Genomic DNA, 26,491 nt, shown 5'->3' with positions numbered 1-26,491 from the left:
CTTTTGGGACAATATGTGGTGTTTGATTGGAGAAAAATTAATAATAATTTAAGTGTTAGATTACTTAAGCAATCAGTATTTTGTTGTTGTTCTTTTCTTGTATAGGTTTATTTTTCTGCCCCAATTGAACATATCAACTAATCATTCCTTACATTCTGGAGGTCCACCTTCTCCAAACTGGAAGAAAAATGAATTATTTGGACGACTGACATCCAAACAAACTACATACAGTACAGACCGTGCATTTCAACTTAGACGCTACAACAGTGACATCTAGTGGACAAAACATGACATCACAGTTTCCTTTTTTCAGTTTTTTTTCGACTTGTTGCCGTCTTACTACTTTTTAACGGTTTACACTCATGTTGAATAAGTGCTGTGATGTATGAGACATCTAACCTGAAACATTTGTACAAATGTGAAGTGAGCTTCGCTGTATTATCTCATTCTCCTCATCTCTTCACAGTCAGTGCATTACTAATTTGCCCTAGGCAGTGTGTTTGTTTGGGCTTTGTTGGTGATGTCGGTGCTTCTTTTTTCCATTTTCCCCAGGGAAAACACTTACGTGCAAAAGTCGCCGGTGGCCTGCTGTTGCTTTCTCCATCTTCATTAGCCACTGGAGAGATAGATAGATAGAGAGAGTGAGAGAGAGAGAGAGAGAGAGAGAGAGAGAGAGAGAGAGAGAGAGAGAGAGAGAGAGATTATAAGCATAGCATGTACATAGATATATGGTGGTGTCTGAACATATGCACGTTTGTGTCTGTGTGTGGGTGGGCGGGTGTGTGGCAGGTTGTGCACGCGCTCGCATTTCCATATTTCCATAAAGGCTTCACGCTTCATAAAAGCAAGTCATTATAAGGCCACATGCAGGAAAGTGCTGCACGACATTGCTTCAAACTGACCACACATCGTTTAAACTAACTTCCAAACCCACGCATCGCCGTTCAGCTTCTTCGCCTCATCATTAGTGTAAAGGAACTTGCAAGAAAAAGGCACAAAATGAGGTTTGATTAGATGGAAGATGAAATGTAGCTCATTAAAGGTACAGCTTTAATGTGTACAGGTTCTTGAATCTGATTGATTTGAAGGTGTTGATTAATCGGATCTAACTGCGGCTTTGACGACAGAAATGACTGCCGGACAGGTCACAGATTTCTATTCGATCAAGCTCTTTCTATTATTTTTGTTGCTGTAGCAACAGTTCAATCACAGGCACATGATTATAGCCTAATTATAAAGAGATTAAAAATCATAAGTAATCCCCAAAATCCTAATTACCAAACTAGTTTTACTTCAAAATAATATTAGAGACATGCACCTCATGAGACATGCACCTCATGTAACCCAAAATCGTTTTATTCTTTATTCTAATTAAACCCACAGATTAAGCAACAAGTCGCATAATAACACTTAGATAAAATGCAGCAGCTACTGAACACGTGTTTTGCCAAACGTCCCTAATCCTTTACATTTAATGCTGCATTCAAACCGCAACCAGCGTTTTGTTTTCAGACTGTAAATTCTCCTGACATTCCGGAAACTTCAATTTAAAAAATAAATAAGGTGGATTTTCAACCAATCAGAACAACCCGTTATCTTGTCTGTCCTCCAAAGGCTCCTCCCCCTAAACTAACATTCAAATATGTTAATGAACTCTTTTATATCTGTTTTTGTTGTGTCCATGTTGATTATTAAATGTCTTTATCATGTCTCACTCCAGGGGGTCACTGTGGCTTAGTGGTTAGCACGTTTGCCTCACACCTCCAGGGTTGGGGGTTCGATTCCTGCCTCCGCCTTGTGTGTGTGGAGTTTGCATGTTCTCCCCGTGCCTCGGGGGTTTCCTCCGGGTACTCCGGTTTCCTCCCCCGGTCCAAAGACATGCATGGTAGGTTGATTGGCATCTCTGGAAAATTGTCCGTAGTGTGTGTGTGTGTGTGTGAGTGAATGAGAGTGTGTGTGTGCCCTGTGATGGGTTGGCACTCCGTCCAGGGTGTATCCTGCCTCGATGCCCGATGACGCCTGAGATAGGCACAGGCTCTCCGTGACCCGAGGTAGTTCGGATAAGCGGTAGAGAATGAATGTCTCACTCCACAGTAGTGTTAATCATATAATAGTAGACACTCAGGATTTTAAAGTCTAAGTATTTCTGTTTTTAAACAATAAACTCATCTAAATGTTCCCAAAAAAAACATAAAAAAAGCTAATGTTTGTATTTAATTGAAAATTGAAAGTAATTGATGATATAAAAGCCATTGCTGCTCTCTGAGATGCCCCAAGTGTTTGTTCATAAACAGACATGTATGATTACCAACAGTGGGAAAAACACACGTCTCACCCCGAGTCATGACTCCTGTTAGATCAGACTTGCGAGAATAAACAAATAAATCGTTTATACTGATTGAAAATGTCACATAAAGCGATTTCCGTTGTACTGGTAAAATGGCTAAATATTCATTCATTCATTCATTATCTACCGCTTATCCGAACTTCTCGGGTCACGGAGAGCCTGTGCCTATCTCAGGCGTCATCGAGCATCAAGGCAGGATACACCCTGGACGGAGTGCCAACCCATCACAGGGCGCACACACACACTCTCATTCACTCACACACACACACACTACGGACAATTTTCCAGAGATGTCAATCAACCTACCGTGCATGTCTTTGGACCGGGGGAGGAACCCGGAGTACCCGGAGGAAACCCCCGAGGCACGGGGAGAACATGCAAACTCCGCACACACAAGGCGGAGGCGGGAATCGAACCTCGACCCTGAAGGTGTGAGGCGAACGTGCTAACCACTAAGCCACCGTGCCCATGGCTAAATATGAATAAATATAATATGATTTTTAAAAAAAAACTTGATAGAGTCAGAGTTGTTAAGTGAGACTTTTCTTTAGTGGTTAAAGTCACATTAGTTTCGGTGTGAACATTTTTCCTGCTAGTTTCGGAGGGTAGATACGGTATAGAGGAGGAGATAGAAATGAAGCAGGATGAGGTGGAGACTGTGGTGCAGGTTTGGATCTGCCCTGTTCACCCCAATGAGGAAGGTTCATGAGTCAAAGACGGTGTTCGGCACGCTCCACTAAATCCAGCAGAACGCGGCCCGCCCCGTTACCAGGGCGACGCTCAGCTGTTTCATAACGCCACACTGTGTTATAGGGAAGTGTGAATTGAGAGCACACACACACACACAAAAACGCACACACACACACACACACACACACACACACACACACACACACACACACACACACACACACACACACACACACACACACACACACACAAACGCACACCTAGACACACACCAGTTGTCCAACTGTACCAACAGTGAAGAGAAGAAAGTGCTTGAATTTGATGTACAGACTTTATAGATATTATATAATTACAAACTTTATTCTCTCTCTCTCTCTCTGTCTCTGTCTCCCCCCTCTCTCTGTCTCCACCCCTCCCCCCCTCTCTCTGTGTGTCTCCCTCTCTCTGTCTCTCCCCCCCCTCTCTCTCTGTCTCTCTCTTTTCCTCTCTCTCTCCCCCTCTCTCTCCCCCCCTCTCTCCCTCTCCCTCTCTCTCTCTGTGTGTCTCCCTCTCTCTGTCTCTCTCACCCCCTCTCTCTCTGTCTCCCTCTTTCTGTCTCTCTCCCCCCTCTCTCTTTCTGTCTCCCTCTTTCTGTCCCCCCCCCCCTCTCTCTCACACACACACACAAATTGCTTTACTTCCTAATACTTCTTCTCTGTTCAGTTCAGGAGAGATGTGTGCGATTAAAAGTACTGGCACCGCTGGTTCTGCTTCCCTCTTGTTACCATGGTGCTCTCGCCTGAACATTTTATGTTAAAAAAAAACAAAAACCCCAAAAAAAGACTTTTAAGTGTACACACCTGTAACATTTATCTTTTTCGAACACTTCTTGTGTTTAGTTTATTTTACACGCTGCTAGTCACATCATGTTTTGTCGTTTTGTGGTGTTTTGTCGCCTTATTAAGATCCATGCATTTAATTAAGGGTCAATAATAAAGGTGAAAATAATATTCAGTCATTTATTCATTCATTTTCTACCGCTTATCCGAACTGTGCCCTGCGATGGGTTGGCACTCCGTCCACGGTGTATCCTGTCTTGATGACCGATGAAAATAATATAATATGTACTAATAAAAAGGTCTCGGTTTCCTGTGGTTTCCTCCTTTTTATACCTTATATAAAGGTTTCTTTTTTTTTCTTTTTTTTTAGTTACTGTTGTGTGAACATCTACAAAACAACTTCGTTCCTGTTATCGCATACGTTCTAGCAGCTACAGTAAATACTACAGCGCATTTTCTGTACCTGCGCTTGTCCCTGTGAATGAGCTGTTACTATACTGTAGTTACTATAAAAGCCATAAAGTAATAAAATGAGTGCATTAATATACAGAAACATTTGATTTGCCTTGTAGTGTCAGAGCTTCTGACAAATCAAATGTGAGGATCGAACAGCGCTCTGATTGCAGAAGCTTGCCAATAATGCTCAAAGCGAACAAGAAAGTTAGGAAGCATCTCCTTATAAATCCACGTGTCCTTGTAAATGATCTCCTTAAAATTAAGAGGTGTTAAGGATATTTCAGAAGATCTGCAAAAGTAATATTTACCAAATAGCTGAAGAGAAAGGTCCATACCGCAAAATACGCAGGTCACCGCTATAACTGGTCCTTTGGTGTAAACATGGATGGATTTTGATGGATAACTGAACTCATTCTTGCTGTGTATCACTTTAAAAACTCCTCGATCGTAACGTTCAGCGCCACACCAGGATCGTACCCCACCACCTGAACCCCCATCTCGCTAGCATGTGGAACGTCTACAAGGTGACTTCCAAGCTTTTTTACAACAAGATAATTCACCTGCCTGGATGTAAAAGAAAAAAGTAAAAGAAAGGAAGATCAGAACATTCAGTATGCAGTAATAATGAAGTAATACAGTAGCTGTAGGCCGGGGCGGCCAATCCCGTGGCTCCCGAGCCAGCATGTGGAGTTTTGTGCGGCTCTTATGTTCATCCCGAAGTTTGTATTTGTGTCATTTTAATGTTCGTGTTCGCTTGAGGTCAATACGGTATTTTCGTCAAACGCGCATGTGAGTGGGATGAAAGTACCACAAGGTTTCCCAGTAGGAGCAAGATCATTTGAGTAAACAATCTGTGCCCATGTGTATGATGTGGCTCTTTGCGGTAACGCGGTAATAAGTGTGGCTCTCGGTCTCTGACTGGTTGACTCTGACCCCTGCTGTAGGCTGAGAGACCTAAACAAGAACATAGTGGTAATGTGGTAAGCTTGAGGTCATGGAGCATGTGAGGTCATTTATTTAGCTAGTGGTTCATGATAGAGATTTTTCTAATTGTCTTGATCTTGATTGTACTGGAAACAGCATGAGGTTGGTCAACGCTTACTAATCAGAAGGTTGTGGTTTCTATCACTGCCAATCTGCCACAGTTTGGCCCTTAAGTGAGGCTTTTAACCCTCTCTGTGCTTGTACCATGGCTAACCCTGCACTCTGACCTGAATGGGTCTGCAGGGCAAAAAGTACTACCCAAAATGCCAGATAAAATCACCAATACCAGACACGCCATCAAACACTTCAACAACAGCAAGCCACCTAAAATCACTGGGAAATGATCTTCATGAAAGACTGACAGCTTCTGGTATGGAGTCAGTGTAGGTTAAATCATTTCTAAAGAATATATTCGTTATATACTCATATACTCATCAAATCATTAAAGATAATGGAAGATGTTTTCTTTAACAAAAAAAAAAAATAAGCTATGGTGAAAAAATACTGTGAGTTTGATGTGAACACAAAAGAAATGCGCTCTTAAAGCTAAAAATGCCGCTGAACTACAGAGAGAAGAGATGTGAAGAAATGCATTTCACTGTGGTGTAATTACTATGTGACGAATAAAGACTTCGTCTCCGAGACTTCTCCGTCTACGGCTACTGAGACTTCACATCACACCAGTGCTGACATGACTGCAGCAGCACACATCATGGTAAAAAGGTAGAGTGAGTATCACATCCCATCACATCACATAACATCACATCACATCCCATCACATCAAATCGCATCGCATCACATCACATCACATCACATCCAACCCAACCCAATCCCATCACATCCCATCCAATCCCATCACATCACATCCCATCACATCACATCTAATCCAATCCAATCCCATCACATCACATCACATCACATCACATCACATCCCATCTAATCCAATCCAATCCAATCCCATCACATCACATCACATCCAATCCAATCCCATCCAATCACATCACATCCCATCCCATCACATCCAATCCCATATTATCCAATCCCATCACATCACATCCCATCACATCTAATCCAATCCAATCCAGTCCCATCCCATCCCATCTAATCCAATCCCATCACATCACATCACATCACATCTCATCTAATCCAATCCAGTCCCATCCCATCACATCACATCCAATCCAATCCTATCACATCTAATCCAATCCAATCCCATCCAATCCCATATTATCCAATCCCATCACATCACATCACATCCAACACAATCCCATCCCATCTAATCCAATCACATCACATCACATTCAATCCAATCCCATCTAATCCAATCCAATCCAATCCAATCCAGTCCAGTCCAATCCATTCCCATCCCATCACATCTAATCCAATCCCATCCCACCACAACACATCACATTCAATCCCATCCCATCCAAACCAATCCCATCACATCGCATCCAATCCCATCTCGTCACGTCACATCACATCACATTATATTTCATCCTATCACATTACGACGTCTCTCTTTATCGCTTTTGTCTTAATTCGACAGTGATCTGTGGTGCGCTCTCACTGGTTTCCATGTTTGTGTAGGTGGATGAGCAGTGATTAAATACGCTCTGTGAACTGCTAGAAAGACTCAGTCTCAAAAGGAAACAGTCTTTTTAGCTTTCAGTGGAAAGACATGTTGAAGATTTATGTTCTGATTCTTCAACAGTTTGAATACAAAGAGCTTTAACAATTCCAATATTTTTACACGTCCTTCACCATCTGTCCTTATATATCTTTAACAGTAAATTACCCTTTACGATACCTTTACAGTAGCATTTGCCAAGCAGAAATAATGACAATGTTCCGTATAAACTGCCCTCGCAGTATATTGTGCGGATTTCTGAGGAAACTGCTGCCGTTCCCACATTTATGATGTTTAGTGGTACAGTAATTTATGAAATATGATACAGTAATTTATGAAAAAAATCATGTTTGTAAATATTTTGCTTCTCCTGTCAACCTAATACAAGAAGAAGAAGAAGAAGAAGAAGAAGAAGAAGAAGAAGAAGAAGAAGAAGAAGAAGAAGAAGAAAACAAAATACAATTAAAGGCAAAATTGATATAAATAAGCGAGTGCCAATACATTTGCATAACCCTGCAGGTAGGTGATTTAAATAAATAAATAAATAAATAAAATAAAATAAATAAATAAAAAACAAAAACAGCAATAATAATAATAATAATAATAATAATAATAATAATAATAAAATTGTTTTATTTTATAAAGAATAAAAAACACATTACAGATATAACACACCACAAGCAGACCATTTTTAATTAAATATATTTGAATAAAATGCATTTTTAATGCTAAACAGTTTACATAATGGTCCTCATGATTTATCCTTTATTCTACATGTTTTTAAAAAATATATATTTTCAATTCCACTTGCCCTCTCTCTCTCTCTCGGTCTCTCTCTCTCTCTCTCTCTCTCTGACTCTTACCTATAGTGAAGCTGTATCCATCGATGCTGAATGTGGCACTCCTCCCTTTCTTAAGTCCCTGTTTCCTTTTATCCGTCATTCCCTCCTTCCTCTCCTCTTCCCTCTCTCCCTCAGGCCAGTCTGAAGCTCTGAAAGCTTGGCTTCACACTAATTTACACTCTTGCGCTTTCAGACAGCAGCGTTGGAGCGTCTGCCAGCGGCGCGAGCAGCTTGGCGAGTGTGTGAGACCTCGGAGGTGAAGTTGTGTTGAGGAAGAAGCAGCTTTCTTTCTCTCTCCACCTCCTCCTCCTCCTTTCTCTCTCAGTGCTGACCTTCCCTCACACTCTCCATATTATTCTCTCTCTCTCTTTCACCCTCTCTTCCTCCCTTACTGTGTATCACACTTTCTGTTACTAACACACACACACACACACACACACACACACACACACACACACACACACACACACACACACACACACACACACATTCGGCATTGTTCTGAATTATGCCAGATAATAGCAGACTGTGTCATTTTTGTTTCATTCCAGTTTCAGTGTGTAACACAAAGGCTGTCATTTGTGACTTATGATAAAAAGACAGACAGACAGACAGAGAGACAGACAGACAGAGAGAGAGACAGACAGACAGACAGAGAGACAGACAGACAGAGAAACAGAGTCAGACAGACAGACAAAGAGACAGTCAGACTGAACACAGTCAGATAAAGACAGACAGTGAGAGAGACAGATATAGAGACAGATAGAGAGACAGATAGACAAACAATCTAATGCAGTTCCTTTCCTTTTTTGTATCACACGTTCCCATCTAAATAAATAAGTGTGTGTGTGTGTGTGTGTGTGTGTGTGTGTGTGTGTGTGTGTGTGTGTGTGTGTGTGTGTGTGTGTGTGTGTGTGTGTGTGTGTGTAAAAATTCTCCAGAGACCATCCTAAAGATGTGTTTAAGGTAGGAGAACTCACTCAACTGCACAGCCCACCTCCACCCAACACACACACACACACACACACACACACACACACACCAACTGTGAATGCACCAGTAAAGTTTGCGCACCGATAAACTATGACACCTCCAAGACTTGTTCCCTGGAGAAAGAATTGTGTCGAAAGTAAATTTCTTTTGTCCTTGATAAATACTGATATTGTTCATACCACAGAGCTGCTGAATTCTCTAATCTGATTGGTCAGAATATTGAATCATTTCCTAAAGCAGCAGATCCGATTAGAGCTCTGGCTGTAAGGCAAATCACAGGTTTGTATTCAGAGGAAAAGTTACAACGGATGCAGGGAAAAGATTTCTGCTCTTGTTACAAGCTACATTTTGTTCTGTTGTATGCATGTTGTATCTCATACACGGTGACTCGTGACGCTTCATGTCAGGCCTCATGTCAGGCCTCCCAAGATAGCAGTTACGTTTGGGCCACATGTGGGAATTATCTGGCACATATGGCCTAGATGTGGTGTGGCTTTACAGATATGGGCCAAATTGTGGCCATATTTGTTTTGCCATAACTTTAAAATCGGCGAGAAATGCTCTCTTGGTTCACAACACATTTTGAGGTATATGGCCCAGATAACAACGAACACATGAGAACCATATGTGGTTGAGCTATGGCACACAGTGAGAAACACGGACTTGTGGTAAACCTTTGGCTTATACGTGGAAAAACACAGGACACCTGAAATCAAGTGCGGCAGACATCCTCCGTCCCACACCTCAGGTTGCTATGTATCTTCCCTCCTATTGGTGGAGTGAGACTACGGCGGGAATGTGACTGAGACTCGGGCAGTGGGCGGCATTTCTGCTTTCCTCACGACTGTGTAAGCTACGTTCAGGTAAGTGATTAGCACCTTACAGTCATATAGTTGAAATATGTGTCAATATTGCATGTTATTAATCGTTTAGTTATTAGTTTAATTGAGGAAGGGGTCAAATTAGCTAATATTTTCCTCAGTTTAACAATACAGTTTAATGTATGCTAAGGCTCCGCTGGTTTGGCGTTTTAAATTCCGATGTTTTTGGCTATAAATCAACAGTACTTAAGTAAAGTTGGCCGCATATTCACAGATTGGAGTTTCCCGAGTCAATAACTCCTGAGCAAAACGCTGTTACCACACAAATAACACCTCTTTTCTATAGTAGTAATGTAGAGAGGCAGCTACAACCCAATTTTCCTCAAAATCAGCTTTCCTCCGCGGTGGACAAAATACATGTCTCTATGTGCGAACCAAGGGACCGTCTGCAAAGTGCAAAACCCGAAAAGTTAATACTAAAAACAGTTAACTTGGGAGAAATGTCTTTTTGTATAATTTTAATGTTTTTTTTTTTTAAATATTTCCCACAAAAGTAAAACACATTTCCCCCAAGTAAGTGTTGTAGTATAACTATCAGGACATCAGTGATTTTTAGTATTCGCTTTTCGGGATTTGCACTTTGCAGACGGTCCCTTGGAATCTGTCTCATGCACTGAAAGTCATGCATGTCTTTTTTTAAAGCCGAATACATCCAGTGTAAATTTTAACCAGTTGGTGAAAAAGTATTCTAAAAACAAAATCTAAATAATTTGTCATAAGAAATTATGGTATTATTATGGCCAACATATTGAAAAATACAATTTGCAATTCCTTTCTAAAATATACTGGAAAAATGTTTTGGTCAATCAGATGTGGATAATTATTGCAATTAAAATATTAAAGGAGGAAATTTATAATAAATGATTTTTTCCCTATTATCCTCCAGCTCTAACTTCCATATTGTATTGCTGCTAACATTATTTAAATTCATCTATATTGCAGAGACCGAGAGGGGGGTAGGAGGGAGCGAATGAAGAAACACGAGGCCCAACAAAACACTGCCGACCCTCATTAGGCACATCACAACTCAATTTCTCAATTTAAGTTCTCTGTACAAGTTAATCTGATTTTTATTTGTATTTTTTTTTAATTATTTAAACACTTGTTCTGAAGTAAATTGTTTTGAGTACATTTGTTGTTGAGTGTTTCATTTACTTTTAAGTTAATAAGACTTTTACATACTGTCAGCTGCATGTGTGGCACATATGGGCCAATAGATTTTAACAGAACTCAACCATACTAAAATTGCATATAAGGCTCATATTTGGGCCACATTAGATTGTATTATTTGTCTCATGCTTGGTGGAGTTATGGCACTCCTTTGGTTCAGTTCTTTCAAAGAAGAGGTGTGCCATATTTGGGCCACATAAATTACATTTGGCTTATGCTTGGTAAACTTACGGCACTGATTTGGTTCAGTTTTGGCAAAGGAGATGTGGGCCATATCTGGCCCAAATCTGGGCCAAAGGAAATTTGCTGACTGGGTCATGTCAGGCTTCATGTCAGGCTTCATGTCAGGCTTCATCACACCATCGTTCAACATCGTTGATTATTTTCCTGTGATCAGGCTTGATGATGACTTTTAGACTTTCGTTATTCATAACTTTGGAGAACGCTGTGATACAGTGATCTGGTTTTGGGATCCTACTAAAAGTTTGTTTGAACACATTCTCAGTTTTGTAATGAATTTCAAGACCCACAGCATTTAATTACACAAACTTGGAAAATAAAAACTGAAAATAGAAATATGTTCAAGTAAATTTACTTAAAGAACACTACAAAAAAATTATTTATTAATTAATTCATTCATTCATTCATTTTCTACCGCTTATCCGAACTACCTCGGGTCACGTGGAGCTTGTGCCTATCTCAGGCGTCATCGGGCATCGAGGCAGGATACACCCTGGACGGAGTGCCAACCCATCACAGGGCACACACACACTCATTCACTCACACACACACACTACGGACAAATTTCCAGAGATGCCAATCAAAATACCATGCATGTCTTTGGACCGGGGGAGGAAACCGGAGTACAAGGAGGAAACCCCCGAGGCACGGGGAGAACATGCAAACTCCACACACACAAGGTGGAGGTGGGAATCGAACCTCCAACCCTGGAGGTGTGAGGCAAACGTGCTAACCACTAAGCCACTCCTCTACAAAAAAAATTATAAATAAATAAAATAAAAAGCAAAACTAAAAATTGTTCTCTGTTTACATATTGTTAAAACTAAAAAAATAATACATCTCTTTTTTTTTTGAGAAAATAATGAATCGCTTTTTTTTATAGATTTACAATTCCACTTCCTCTCTCTCTCTCTCTCTCTCTCTCTCTCTCTCTCTCTCTCTAACTCTACAGACCACCGACTGACTCTCAGCTCCACAAATCAAAGAAAAAGACAAACATTTTTGCCACAAACCAGATCATTTTTTTTTGTCTCCTCCTTTTATGCGTGTTCCAAGTCTCTGAGATCTTTTACAAGGTCGTGATATTTGTACAGTCTTTTTTTGTAGTAAACGCCTGTCACCAAGCAACAGCTCAGGCTCTGTGACGCAGATACAGTCAGGGTCAAATTAACAAGCGGAAAAAAACAAACAAATAAAATAAACTCAGACGCCTGGGTAGCAGATCCATGTTCGTTAAGTGGAGTCTGCTGTACTTTATCTATACTGTACATCGGTGGTCCCCAACCTTTTTTTCGCCGCGGACCGGTCAATGTTTGATCATTTTACCGTGGCCCGCTGGGGGTGGGGGGTGGGGGTTGGTGGCTATACAATTAAATTGAAATTAATAATTTCAATTTAATTGTATTTAAACACGCCTTTTCAACTCACTACAACGCTAAATCAATGAGAACCCTGAGCTTGTTTCTTTGCAACGAGACGGTTCCATCTGGGGTAATAGGAGACAATGACACCCGAAGTGTGTTGCTTATGTCCAGTTTATTCCGTTGTTTTGTTTTGGTTGCCGTCAGTGCAGAAAACCCCGCTTCACACAGATAGCATGTCGGGAAATGGTAATAGTGATTTAAGTGCTGTGGTGGCATCTCATGACTTTAATCCAGAACACAGGCAGAGTTTCTAACTTTCTAACGACGTCTGTTTCCTGCTCATTTTTACTAATTTTTGGGTTAAATTTGAGCAAACACAATATACACGTACACCAAGCACTGTTAAACATGACAAAGTACCGGTGAACAGAGAGAAGAGCGATACACACCTTCTCTCCACCAAAGCTACAACGCCACTGCCGCTTGCAGCCGCTCAGCTCCAGACATGGCAGAAAATGGCACGATATTTTGCGCATGCGCGGTATTGGTGCGGCTTTAGGTGACGTCTCTCTGCTCCCGGTTAACCTCTCGTCCATGGAAAGTCGCACAAACCAGAGAGAAATACACCACAGTAAATAAAATGGAAATAATTTAATGTTTCTTGGGCGGCCCGGTACCATTTGGTCCACGGACCGGTACCGGTCCGCGGCCCGGGGGTTGGGGACCACTCCTTTATATGCTTCAGATCTAGCGTGAAGCCTGGCTGATGAGGGAAAGAAGATGCAAGAGCAAAGTGTAAGTTTTCTTTCGAAGAACTTTAACCAGTCTCTGCATTCAGAAGTAAAAACACTCAGATGATCACAATCAGGAAATAATAAACAAGCATGAAGGATTTTGTTCAACACTGCTTCCAAGACATCTTCATCATCTTCATCATCATGGTCATCAACATCATTTCCCTCATCATCTGCTCACTGGACCTGCTTGATCCATCCTGAAGCCCTTCTTCTGGATGGAGTCTCGTAACTTGGTGGATGCTCACTTCTGCTCCACATGGAGAGCCTGAAGATACATGAGATTGCTGATGGTTCCACTTGAAGAAGAAATCATAAAGTTTTTGGCTTTAGGACTGCAATCCACCATGAACAGTTTTGCACTTAAGTCTCCATCAGTGACCAGTTAACCCTCACTCTCACTCACTCGGGTCAATCAACCTACCATGCATGTCTTTGGACCAGGGGAGGAAACCGGAGTTGACCAGTTAACAGTTAAAAAAAACTGACTTCATGTTGAAGCTAGAATGAATTACTTGGTAATATAATTAATTTATTTTTGGCCATTTAGTTTACACACACTTATAGAAAAGAAATATTTCACAATCCCATTCTCCAGTGTCAGACGAATGATGGCTTGGTTTCGAGTCTGGTTCTTCTTAAAGGTACGTCTTCCTTCATTCTAGCAAGTTTTTCCCTTAAACCATTAAAGTGTATTTGAAATTTATATCCTGACTTTTTATATTTTTTTATATATTTCTGTAAAGCTGCTTTGTGCTGTGACAATACAAATACTGAACTGAATTCTCCCTTGGGGAAAATCCCCACTAGTTGCTCCAGCACTTTGGTCAATCGATGTCTGTTTCCTTGGAGGACCGAGGGATCAATTCGAGCGAATCCCAAACTTTAAAAACAGAACTTGCCCAGAATGTAATTCCATCAGCTGTATTATCCTTTTTAATTAAAGTCGATTTCATCTGTATGTAACGGTGAGTCTTTAAACCAAGCCAAGAGATAAAACATGCTAGTTACTGTAATTAGCAAGACATTTTTAAAGGAAATAGCAGCGGAGGAAATTGGTTCTGGGGCACAGTGGGGCTTAGTGATTAGAACCATTCTCGCACCTACCTTGTTTGGGGTTTGATTCCTGCCTCCACCACGATTTCACTGGGTTCTCCGGTTGCCTTCCTCAGTGAAATACATATCTTGTAGGGAGATTGGCATCTCTAAATTGTCTGTAGGGAGTGAATGGGTGTGTGACTGAACCCTGTGATGGGGCAGCACCCTGTACATGGTGTCCCCATCAGTATGCCCTGGGATAGACTCCAGATTCCCTGGATAAGTGCTACAGAATATGGATGGATGGGTGAATGGATGGATGGGTGAATGGATGGATGGATGAATGTATGGATGGGTGAATGGGTGAATGGATGGATGGATGAATGTATGGATGGGTGAATGGGTGAGTGGATGGATGGATGGATGGAAATTGGTTCTGTTCCATATGAAACCTTCCACTTACATAAAACCTTCTCTTCACCTGCTCATAAATGGTGGTGGCTCAAGTGGTTAAGGCTCATGGTTGTTGATCAGAGGATCAAGGTTCAAGCCCCAGCACTGCCAAGCTGCCCCTGTTTGCCCTTAACCCTCTCTGCTCTAGGGGTGCTGTATCATAGCTGACCCTGTGCTCTGACCCCAAACTCCAAAGTTGGGATATGCTTAGAAAGAATTTCACTGTGCTATAATGTATATGTGAAATCAATAAAGGCTATTTCTATAAACCGAACGATAGCCAAGACGTCTGATGTCAGGTCCAAAATCACCAGAACTCACAGAGTACACCGTAGAGGTCTTCTCGGGTCTAAAGAAATGTACCTGACCCGAAGCACTTTTTACCCGAACCCGATGCACATAATTATTTTTTTTTTAAAGAAAGACCCGACCCGAGACAAACCCGAAAAAAATACACTCGAGTCCGACCCGACCCGTTGGCATTTTCTTTTTAACCCGACTGGACCCGAGTGTTGCGTAACTCTACACTAAAGTAACCGTTACAGCATGGATTCAAAATTGATTGACAGGTCTGTTTCAACGAAAATTAGCTTACCGCCAGCCACACGTCACCAGCCACATGTCGCAAGCGGTCTTGGCAAACCGAGGAGAGGTTGGAAAAGGACTCGAGTCGATGCACACACACGAGATACAGTAGTTCGGGTCTTCTCGGGTCCGTTCGGTAAAAACACATTCATTTTAAATGACCTCAGACCTCAGGATTTCGGATCTAAGTGGACCCGTGAAGACGTCTAGTCCAAGGTGTTTGGAGTCGAGTGAAGATCAAATTCAAATGTGAGTCAAACCATCAAATCCTATTCAAGGCCAAGCTTTGCTTCACCTAACAGGCCGGTTTGTGTATGGGGCGCAGCTGGAGAAGGTCAGTAAATAAGGATTACACACCTTTAGGAATATTTTTTAATGTAAACATAAATGTTTGAGTGAATAGTGACTTAAGTGTGAGATGGATTTTGGATCATAATACTTTATATAGGACAATTTTCTTCCCCTATCTTTCTGTTACCTATCCGTCTCAGACGATGACGTACCTTAGAATCCCCATTAATCCAGAGACGTTTCCTTGTCTGTACAGTATGCAATCTTAGCCTCCAGAAACAGTACACACCATGTGACGCTGTGTTGTCTCTGCTGGTAAACACAGGAGGATACACAAGCTCATTAGTGTCTCCTCCAACTGAGGTGCGAGCGGAAAGCAGGAGAGCGTCCCCGGCTACGCCTGTTCCTCCCAGCCGTTTCCGTGGAGACCGGGCAAAGTAATTAAGGGAGCGCGAGCGGCCAGGGAGATCGTGTATTCCCCACATATGTCCTCATTATAGGGACATTTAAGGTAATGTCAGAGATGTTTCCATCGTACAGGAAATACAATGGCTTTCGCTTGATTGCATCTCGATTGCTTCCACTTACTGTAAGCAGGTTGTCTGAGGTTAGAAAAGGCAAAGGTAGAGGTGCTGATAGGGGTCAAGGTGAAAGAGCTGTCAGTTGGGTCTCTTTTTAAAATCAAACCAAATGTCCACCCACTTGACCTTAACTTGAAAATGTCCCCAAAACATTGCTCGAGAGACATGATTTGATTCTGGATGAAGAATTTTCTTTTACATAAGAGCCATTAGCATTGGAGATACCTCATGCCAAACCCCCTTCATTGTAGCTTAGTAAACTAGATTAATACTGAGGTTTTTAGCTTCAGCTGTGGAGGATTTTTGAATAAAATATTATATATATATTATATATATATACATATATTATATATATATTTTTTTTTATTTAATAAAGAATATAACAGGGGGCACGGTGGCTTAGTGGTTAGCACGTTTGCCTCACACCTCCAGGGTTGGGGGTTCGATTCCCGCCTCCGCATTGTGTGTGTGGAGTTTGCATGTTCTCCCCGTGTCTCGGGGGTTTCCTCCGGGTACTCCTGTTTCCTCCCCCAGTCCAAAGACATGCATGGTAGGTTGATTGGCATCTCTGGAAAATTGTCCGTAGTGTGTGAGTGTGTGAGTGAATGAGAGTGTGTGTGCCCTGTGATGGGTTGGCACTCCGTCCAGGGTCTATCCTGATATATCCTGATGCCCGATGACGCCTGAGATAGGCACAGGCTCCAAGTGACCCGAGGTAGTTCGGATAAGCGGTAGAAAATGAATGAGAGTAAGAGTGAGAATACAACAAGTATTTATACACACCTACATTCTGTGACATTCCAGTATTGACAAATCCTGAACAGTTCCATAAATTCCAACTCAGACAAAAGGAATGAAATTGACAATCAAGCAATGGATAGAAAAAGAAGCACAGCCAAGAAACCCAAAGAGGAACCATGTTTACTGTTTGAATGGCTACTGTAGAACAAGATCACCTGCACTTTCCAGGTCCGGGAAAGTCCAGGATAACTCGGAATTGCAATCATGTTCCAGCAATGTCAAATTCATTCATCCATTCATCCATTCATTTTCTACCGCTTATCCGAACTACCTCGGGTCACGGGGAGCCTGTGCCTATCTCAGGCGTCATCAGGCATCGAGGCAGGATACACCCTGGACGGAGTGCCAACCCATCACAGGGCACACACACACTCTCATTCACTCACACACTCACACACTACGGACAATTTTTCCAGAGATGCCAATCAACCTACCGTGCATGTCTTTGGACCGGGGGAGGAAACCGGAGTACCCGGAGGAAACCCCTGAGGCACGGGGAGAACATGCAAACTCCACACACACAAGGCGGAGGCGGGAATCGAACCCCCAACCCTAGAGGTGTGAGGCGAACGTGCTAACCACTAAGCCACCGTGCCCTGTATATAACCTGACTTCTACAGATTTCATTTCAAATTCCTCGACTTTCTTCTCAATCACGGCTTGTGACAACGCCTACTGAAACAGAGTCTGCTCCACTCAAGCGCAAACCAACACACAGTCTGTACATCATGTACACACTCCACTCTTTTTATTATTAGAACAGGTTTTCTGATTGGGAGAGGCGTTTCCGACCTCCTCGACTCCCACAGAGAGGTCTGCATTCCCAGGAATTCACCGGCAAATCAGCAAAATATAAAAATATAACTGGGGTAAATTTGATGCCTTATGAAAAAACAAAAAAACAGCGAGAGCATCGAAGGCCGTACTCTGACACCCAGTCCTAAAGCTTTTGTCAGCTGACACTCTAGGTGTGTGTGGGAATGTTTTCTGAATCCCAGTCCCACACACTTTTGACAGTCATGTCTGCTTGTATACGTTTGAGATGTAGTCTAATGAACTTGGGTGTGGTTCCCAAAATAAAAACAGATGGAGGCAATTTCATATCTTTATCACTTATTTTTGCTTTTTATTTTGTTGGTTGGACTTTGAATAAATCTATAACAAACAAGCAAACAAATAAATGATCAAATTATTAAACAAATAAATCGACTGACTTTCTTTGACTCTGTTTGTACCATGTGGCTCAGTTTAGTGGCTGTACAAAAAGAAAAGTTCAAACATGAATTAACAGTACATGTGATTCATATCTGATTCACTGAGTCGATTCAGAGTCAAATTGCTTTCTCTCTACAATCAAGAGTTCAACTGGAAGAATCCCAGGTCTCTAGTGCCTCTTTTCCACCGGAAAGAACCGGGTGCCGGTTCAGAGCTAGTGCTAGTGCTGGTTCAAAGTTGGTTCCACTGGTGAACCTTCTAAGAACCGGTTTGGCTTTCCACCGGCTAGAGAGCATCACAGCGCCGAGTGTGACGTCACTGTATACGTGTCACGTGTCCCAGCAACGTTAGCGCAGCAGCGACAAACACAAACACGACAACAATAGCGGATGTTGCTTTACTGTTAATGCTCATGTCTTTGCGAACCTACATTGGCATCCAAACGCGGCGAATAAAACGTGTACGTGCGGCTCCGTGTAATCTGTATAAACGGAGGTTGTAATCGATAAAGTACATAACGTTATTTTATCGTTAACACAGAAAAAAGTTAGCCTTAGCATGTAGCTACCTACTATCATGTGTGCTGATAATGTATCATATCGCGGTAAAGTAAAAATGTATTAAACATTAGTATACTTAAGGTACATTATCAAATGCACTAACAGTAGCCCCGCCCACAGCTCCTGACGCAAGCGGTTCTTAAGTCTAGACCAGCAACGTTTTGGTGCTACTTAAGAACCACTTTTCCTGGTTGAAACTAACGATCGAGACATTTGTTAAGGTGTCAGTGTAAACTCGAGCTCCAGCTTGAGCTCTGAGCCGGTCACAGCCAGTCAGAGTGGATCAAAAATGCTTGACTTTTTTTTCCACTGTTGCTTATCAAAATTGTTCAATGTTGTCTTTTCATGACCTGAAAGATTTAAAAATCTTTATCTTTGCACTTTACTCTTAGTGTCCCTAGAGTTTCCCAGGTCCTAGTGTCCCTAGAGTTTCCCAGGTCCAGGTGTGCCGAGGGTTTACCTGGGTATGAGTGTCCCTGGAGTTTCCCAGGTTTGAGTGATCCTAGAGTTTCTCATGTCCTAGTGTCCCTAGAGTATCCCAGGTCCAAGTGTCCCTAGAGTTTCTCATGTCCTAGTGTCCCTAGAGTATCCCAGGTCCAAGTGTCCCTAGAGTTTCTCATGTCCTAGTGTCCCTAGAGTATCCCAGGTCCAAGTGTCCCTAGAGTTTCACATGTCCTAGTGTCCCTAGAGTATCCCAGGTCCAAGTGTCCCTAGAGTTTCACATGTCCTAGTGTCCCTAGAGTATCCCAGGTCCAAGTGTCCCTAGAGTTTCTCATGTCCTAGTGTCCCTAGAGTATCCCAGGTCCAAGTGTCCCTAGAGTTTCTCATGTCCTAGTGTCCCTAGAGTATCCAAGGTCCAGGTGTCCCTAGAGTTTCTCATGTCCTAGTGTCCCTAGAGTTTTCCAGGTCCAAATGTCCCTAGAGTTTTCGAGGTCCTAGTGTCCCTAGGGTTTCCCAGGTCTGAGTGTCCATAACATTTCCCAGGTAGCTTATATTTGAATGTAAATATGCCAGTCAGATGTTTGAGAGAACTTTTTTCTCTTAGGCTTTTTTCTCTTTTTCTCTTTTTCTCATTCATTCATTCTCGGGTCACGGGGAGCCTGTGCCTATCTCAGGCGTCATCGGGCATCGAGGCAGGATACACCCTGGACGGAGTGCCAACCCATCACAGGGCACACACACACACACTCTCATTCACTCACACACACACACACACTACGGACAATTTTCCAGAGATGCCAATCAACCGACCATTTATGTCTTTGGACCGGGGGAGGAAACCGGAGTACCTGGAGGAAACACCCGAGGCATGGGGAGAACATGCAAACTCCACACACATAAGGCGGAATCGAACCCCGACCCTGGAGGTGTGAGGCGAACGTGCTAACCACTAAGCCACCGTGTCCCCCGGCTTACAATCAAATCCTGATTAATGTTCTGAGTCTCTGGGCTTCATGCGCAAGACTCTGTTTGATCACTGAACTGATATTTACTATGTGCAGTATTGTTCAATAGTTTTTAACTTTTTGCTGTGTGCTTGGTGTGTTATCCCTGTAATGCCAGGACTTCTTTTTCAAAGCAGAAATTTGCTGCAGATTTTTCCTCACACTCCATAGTTCATAGTTTGAAACCACAACTCGTCACCTCGTTTTGGAAGGAGAATGTCCGACTCTGTGATTAAGAAACAGGTCTATGTCTTCACTGCCCACGAGTCCCTATGGAGCAGTAAGTGAGAGTCGGGGTAAGACGGCGTGCACGTGAAGAGCTGAGAGAAGCCCGGTAGGGGTCGTCACCGGCCCACAGCCATGGTAACGCCGGAACAAATGGGGCCTCGAGAGGCAATATTTTCATCCTCCCAATGGGGCTGCACTTCCTTTAGAGATCAAGTGGGGAGGGAAGTGTAAGGGCAGGAGCAAAGGAGCGTACACGCGAGAGGCAGAGGGAAAGAAGAAGAGGGTTGGAAAGAGTGCAAAACAGATGGAATTAGACTCCCAGAGTACAGGACAAAAATAATAAAATTGTGTAATCATTGGAAAAACAGAGAATCACCGAAACTTCATTTCATAAAGTTCAACTTTATGAAATGAATAGAATAGAAATTAACACACACTTTTACTGTACTTAAGACGAGAACATACAAACGAGTGAAAAGATAAAAACATGGCGTCTGCTTGTCCTTACATCTTCCTTTAGCATGGATCAAAAAAGAAGAGCTACAGAGGAGAAAAACCCTTCCTAATTTTTCTTAAAATCTAAGTATTCATAAGCACAAAATATAAAGCTAAAGACGGCTTCCGGAATAAAATAATCCATTGGTTACAACATATGCTGTTATGACTCTCATCTCCTATACAAGCAACCAATAGGAAGATGGGATAAATACGATAGCGGCGACGCAAACGAAGGGAAACGCAAACAAACCACGATAATTAAAGCATGAAGAAATGTATCCTTGGATTGTTGGTTGAAAAAAAATACTGTTGATTATTAATTAATAGAAAATTGTTTTGAGGGAGGAAAAAAAATACAAGGTATTAATTTTAAAACATTAAAAAGTTTTATTATTGAAATTATTTATTTATTGGAATTTTTTTTTTTGATTCAAGGATTCCTTTTTGTTTCAGTGCATTCATTCATTTCATATCTCCATCTGACACTGAAAAAAAAAAAATTACCTGAATCACAGGTCTATCGTAAAAGGCTCTTCCTCACTACCGCAGTGTGTTACAGAGTAAATTCAGTCAGGATTTCTTTATGAGCATCTCGTACCGTGTACTTATCAATCACCAATGTTAAAAAGCTGTTGTATTTGCACAGGCAGCTAAACAGGGTGAAAGTTAGTCCACTTGGTGCGTTTGATGCGTATTAGATTCAGGCTCGTGTACAGAGGCTGATGTTGCTGTGATCAGCGCGCTGTTATTCTAACATCAAAGCGCTTTTTCTCTGCAACTTTACAGACGTGTGTGCAGTACGCGTGCGCAGAATCAGCCTTCAAAGCAACATGTCCCTTTTTTCCCAATCCGTTTCCTATTTATTGTTCCACAATGAGATGAGATCCTGTGAAGCGTTTTTTTTTTCCCCCACCACAAGTGCACGCAGTCTCTCAAGCTGACATGACGGTTGCTACAACACACAGTATCATTAACACAAGACAACATAAAGGTTAAAGCAAAGATGAACGTATTGATCGAACTATCCGTAAGACTTCCAATGTAAGCCTTTCTAATCCGGTTAGACTCCGTAGACGTATTTATAAACTGTTCATATAAAGTGTCTAGAAGATAGAAGTGGGTGATATGATGATATAAGAGCTTTTTTTTGTATTCTATATGACATCATTACATTTTCCACATTGGCCTGTTTAACATCAAATTAACACTTGAAAGATAATAAGTGAAAGGACTGATTTGGGGTTAAAGATTTTCCAAAGCAGCTACACATTTGTATGAAATTTATTATTACAATTATTTATTAAAATGAAAGTGTTTCATTTTTCTTTCACATTTGCAGTCCATGTATCATAGAAATGTCCCCAAGTCTGTTGATATGATTTTCTTTCACGTGTCACCCACCACATCAAGAAGACTTCAATATAATGTGCATGATGTGTTAGAACATTTTCATTAATACATGAATGTTTAAGCGGATAACAATGAGGACGAACACAAAGCTGTAAACATGTGATTTTTAAAGATTAATCACAAAACAGTGTCACCGTTTCAGCTCATTCTAGTCAGTCTGTAATTACAATTATTTTATCTATATATATATATATATATCGAAATCTTATCACGGTATTGATTAGATATCATTATATCGTCCAGCCCTTAAACACTTCAGGTATCCTACAAAAGTTGTTTTTTTTTGTTTGTTTGTTTGTTTGTTTTTTAATTTTTAAAGAATTTTTTTAAAAAATTATATAATTTAAGAAATTAAGTTAGTTTAACTTTTTAATAACATAAAACATTGTTTTGTGTTTGTGTGTGTGTGTGTGTGTGTGAGAGAGAGAGAGAGAGAGAGAGAGAGAGAGAGAGAGAGAGAGAGAGAGAGCTCACCGTTTTCTGTCGTGCTCTGCGTTTGCACCTCGGTACCTCCATCCTGCGCGTGCGGCACCTCGGGTGCCGACGTCTTGGCGCGCGCCTTGTTCCTGCGCCGGCCAGGGAAAACTCCACGGACGCTCGTGCGCCGTGTGTGACCCGAATCTCCGTCCACGTGCGGATCTGGGTCCGGGTTCGCCTCGCACGGCGGCTCCGATCCCACCTTCACCAGCGTGTTACGGGTTCTGGTCAAAGCTGATGTGACCGAGCCCATCACTGTATACCGACACCGGCGCGCGCGAGTGAAAAACCTTCTACTTTAAACAGCCGACATTCTGATTCAGGTAGGAATGATAACTTCCTCTATTGCACCGTAACTCGTGTCATGAACATGCCGTTTGTTTCCTCCTTCATTTTTTTTCTTCCTTTTTCTTTTCGTTGCCTTTTTCCCTTTGGTTTTGTTTCCTCCGTTTAAAGAGAGAGATAAACGGAGGTACTGATGCAGCGTTCAGGAGCGAACAACTTCTCCGGTGTTGTGCAGCCGAGTGCGTGACGTCACGACAACTTTGACGATGGTAAGCACGAGAATCCCGCGTGTGGTGATTCATGTAAACAAAAGTCCCTGAGGGAGCTTCATTCTTTTCTTTTTTTTAACTTCCTCTCCAAGTATGCAAGTTAATGGTCACTAATCACAGCACATAATGATGTGTTAATTAGCTCAACATTCAACGTCATCATTAGTGTACAGAGTATCCTTATAGGTCATTGAGGAAAGATTAAATTTAGACTAATAATAATAAGAATAATAATAATTATTATTATCATTGTTGTTATTATTATTGTTATTATTATTATTATTATTATTAGTCTAAATTTAATAATAATAATAATAAGAATAATAATTATTATTATTATTATTATTATAACAACAACAACAACAACAATAATAATAATAATAATAATAATAATAATAATAATAATATGTTTTATATCCAGACAATACCAGATTATTTAGGCATGTCAGCTCTGTTAAATTCTCAAGTCTCTTTGGTCAGAAGCTGATGATTTATTCATCGTTGATTCTTTTCCTACAGCAGCAGCTCTGATTTTCATCGATTATTGGGCAAGCACTTATTAGACATGACCAAACACATACATCATCCTCATTTCACTACGTCAGCTAATAACAAATGAGTTGACAAATATGTTGGTATCTAACTAATATGGTGAGTTTTCTGTCTGTTTAGGCTGAGCATTTTTTAAGAAAGGAAGGAAGGAAGGAGTCTCCAGTTTTAGTGATGTCAGAACACGATAAGCTTCTCGGTAACATGACAAGTTCGAGAGAGAGATTATGTTCCGTACTTTTACATGTAACTGTAAAGAGACAAAAAGCATGACAAATATACAATTCATAAAGAATCATAATAGGTAAGAATCAATCAGTGTTTTTCGCACTGTTGGTAAGCTTACACCGAATTTTACTGCTCGAAGATAAACGCCTTCAAATTGTAGCTGCTTAGGAATAAATGCTGGCTTTATTGGGTTTGATATCATCATTTACTTTGAACATACATACAGTGTGTAAAAATCTCAGACTTCCCTTAACTCTGGGGAAAAGAGTCAAGTAAGTAGTTTATCATCTGATTTTTAAAAAGTTTGCCTAGAAATATTCACCTAAAGTTACTGATGCAAAACACGCTGAAGTCTCATCAGATCACATCAAGTCAAGTCAAGTCAAGTCACTTTTACTGTCACATCACCACAGCACATGTGCCTTGGTGAGTGAAATTCTTAGGAGCAAACTCCAGAAATTGCAGAACAGTTGTACAGATATACAGATAAAGATATAGGTAATGAGTTGACAAGTGAAAATGTGCTGTTTGCTCATACATATAGTCAGTGCAATGTGTGTGTACAATATATACAATTAACCACATAATAATATCAACAGGTGAGATGTGCTCATGTATATAGCCGGTACGATGTGTCTACAATATGTACAGTTAACAACCAGATGATGGAATCAGCAAATGAACATGTGCAATATGCTCATACGTGTCAGTACACACAGTGTACTATTGGGCATTCTTACAGTAGCACTACACATTATATTCAGTATGTATTTATATATATAACAGAACAGATTGTACAGGTACAGAAGTGACATGGATGTGTGTCGAATGGTATCTAGTGGTAACAGATGGATTAGGGCATTAAATGCAGTGTGTATGTATAGTCCAGTGTGTATAATGCAGTGTGTATGTATAGTCCAGTGTGTATAATGCAGTGTGTATGTATAGTCCAGTGTGTATAATGCAGTGTGTATGTATAGTCCAGTGTGTATAATGCAGTGTGTATGTATAGTCCAGTGTGTATAATGCAGTGTGTATGTATAGTCCAGTGTGTAGAATGCAGTGTGTATGTATAGTCCAGTGTGTATAATGCAGTGTGTATGTATAGTCCAGTGTGTATAATTCAGTGTGAGTGTATAGTTCAGTGGATAGTCCGAATGTAAGGTGCAGTTGTTGATGATTTTCCAAAAACAACGTGCCATGTACAGTAGTGTTTTGTTCCATAAATAATATCATGGATGCGATACTCATGGGTACCGTGGTTTGGTTCAATATGGTACCAGGGGGTTCTTCTTGTACTAGAATCTTTTCTTTTATATTAAGAGGATGTTTGTTGTTATGTATTAAAATAGCAGTTGAGTCTTTTAATCATATTATTTTGTGCTGTCCAGATGCTCACATTTCTTTAATTGTTTGTTTTCCTGTTTATTTGTATGTAAATATGTCCGTCTCTAGGTGGAGTATTTATAGTTTCCATTAGTTATTTCACTCTGCTTAATGACGGCAACCACATGAGAACGTGTCGTATTTGAGTGGAAACCCGGTGGGAAGAGCTGCAGTGTCTGGGGGATTCTCAGGTCCAGGCCACAAACAAAAACAGCACCAAACACACATGCTAATAACGACACTAATCACCATCACTATCACCCTCGACTGGCTCACGAGCTGCTCAAATGTAAAGAAGAACAACAATCTTCAGTCGTCTCAAGGTTCAGGTTGCTGCTACAGTATGAAGAGATTTTTCAGGAAGGAAAAAAGTCAGAACAAAGTTTTCAAATAAAGTTTTGTGTATTTGCAATTGAATATTTTCCTTAAGGTCTGATTACATTTCAGTCCAGTGTCATAAGGTACAACTGTGTTTTATTTCTTTTTGCCTCTTTTACAAATCAGACTTATGTTCCAGAAATAAACATTGTCCAGAAAGGAAATGTTCCAGGATTACTGACCTGAAAAAGAACTAAACAACACAACAGGAGTTTCAAAATGGTGGCTGCTTGTTTACATTAAACACAAAATGGTGACGGTACATAAATAATCTGTATATAAACCATCTGGGTGTTGTTTAACCCAGGATTCTGCCCTGTAGGTGTTAACACTAGAATCCATCTATCTTCATGTAGCACCTATCCTACACAGGGTCACTAGGAGCCTTGGGGCACAAGGCAGGGAGACACCTTGGACGGAGTGCTGCCCGATTCCGAGACACACTCACACACAGACCCATTCACAGTCCACAGACAATTCAGAGATGTGTCTCTTTGAACTGGGGGAGGAAACCAGAGAACCCTGAAGAAATCCACAAAGCACTGGAAGAACATGCAAACTCCACACACACACACACACACACACACACACACACACACACACACACA

At 41.2% G+C, this 26,491-nt stretch overlaps 1 protein-coding gene and 1 long non-coding RNA gene across 8 annotated transcripts in view; one reads left to right on the top strand and one right to left on the bottom strand.

Moving 5' to 3' along the window:
- The window catches only part of pde1cb (phosphodiesterase 1C, calmodulin-dependent b), a 98,492-nt gene extending 75,451 nt beyond the window's left edge, over positions 1-23,041 (bottom strand). For 4 of the 7 annotated variants that reach the window (XM_047806574.1, XM_047806576.1, XM_047806575.1 and 1 more), the window contains exons 1-2: positions 22,786-23,041; positions 566-616 (exon numbers count right to left, since the gene is read on the bottom strand). In XM_047806574.1, coding sequence (XP_047662530.1) covers positions 566-616; positions 22,786-23,041 — 307 coding nt within the window. Of the gene's footprint in view, positions 1-565; positions 617-7,785; positions 8,089-22,785 lie in introns of those variants that run through there. The other 3 variants (XM_047806578.1, XM_047806579.1, XM_047806580.1) reach the window with 3 other exon arrangements.
- On the top strand, positions 22,974-25,917 carry LOC113655526. The gene is made up of 3 exons (XR_003443742.2): positions 22,974-23,111; positions 23,245-23,342; positions 25,575-25,917. It is a non-coding gene; the product is annotated as an uncharacterized LOC113655526 (long non-coding RNA).
- The last annotated feature ends 574 nt before the right edge of the window (positions 25,918-26,491 follow it).

The sequence above is a fragment of the Tachysurus fulvidraco genome, chromosome 22 (assembly GCF_022655615.1).
Source record: "Tachysurus fulvidraco isolate hzauxx_2018 chromosome 22, HZAU_PFXX_2.0, whole genome shotgun sequence".
Taxonomy (NCBI): Eukaryota; Metazoa; Chordata; class Actinopteri; order Siluriformes; family Bagridae; genus Tachysurus; species Tachysurus fulvidraco.
This window is presented reverse-complemented; position numbering and strand designations above follow the sequence as displayed.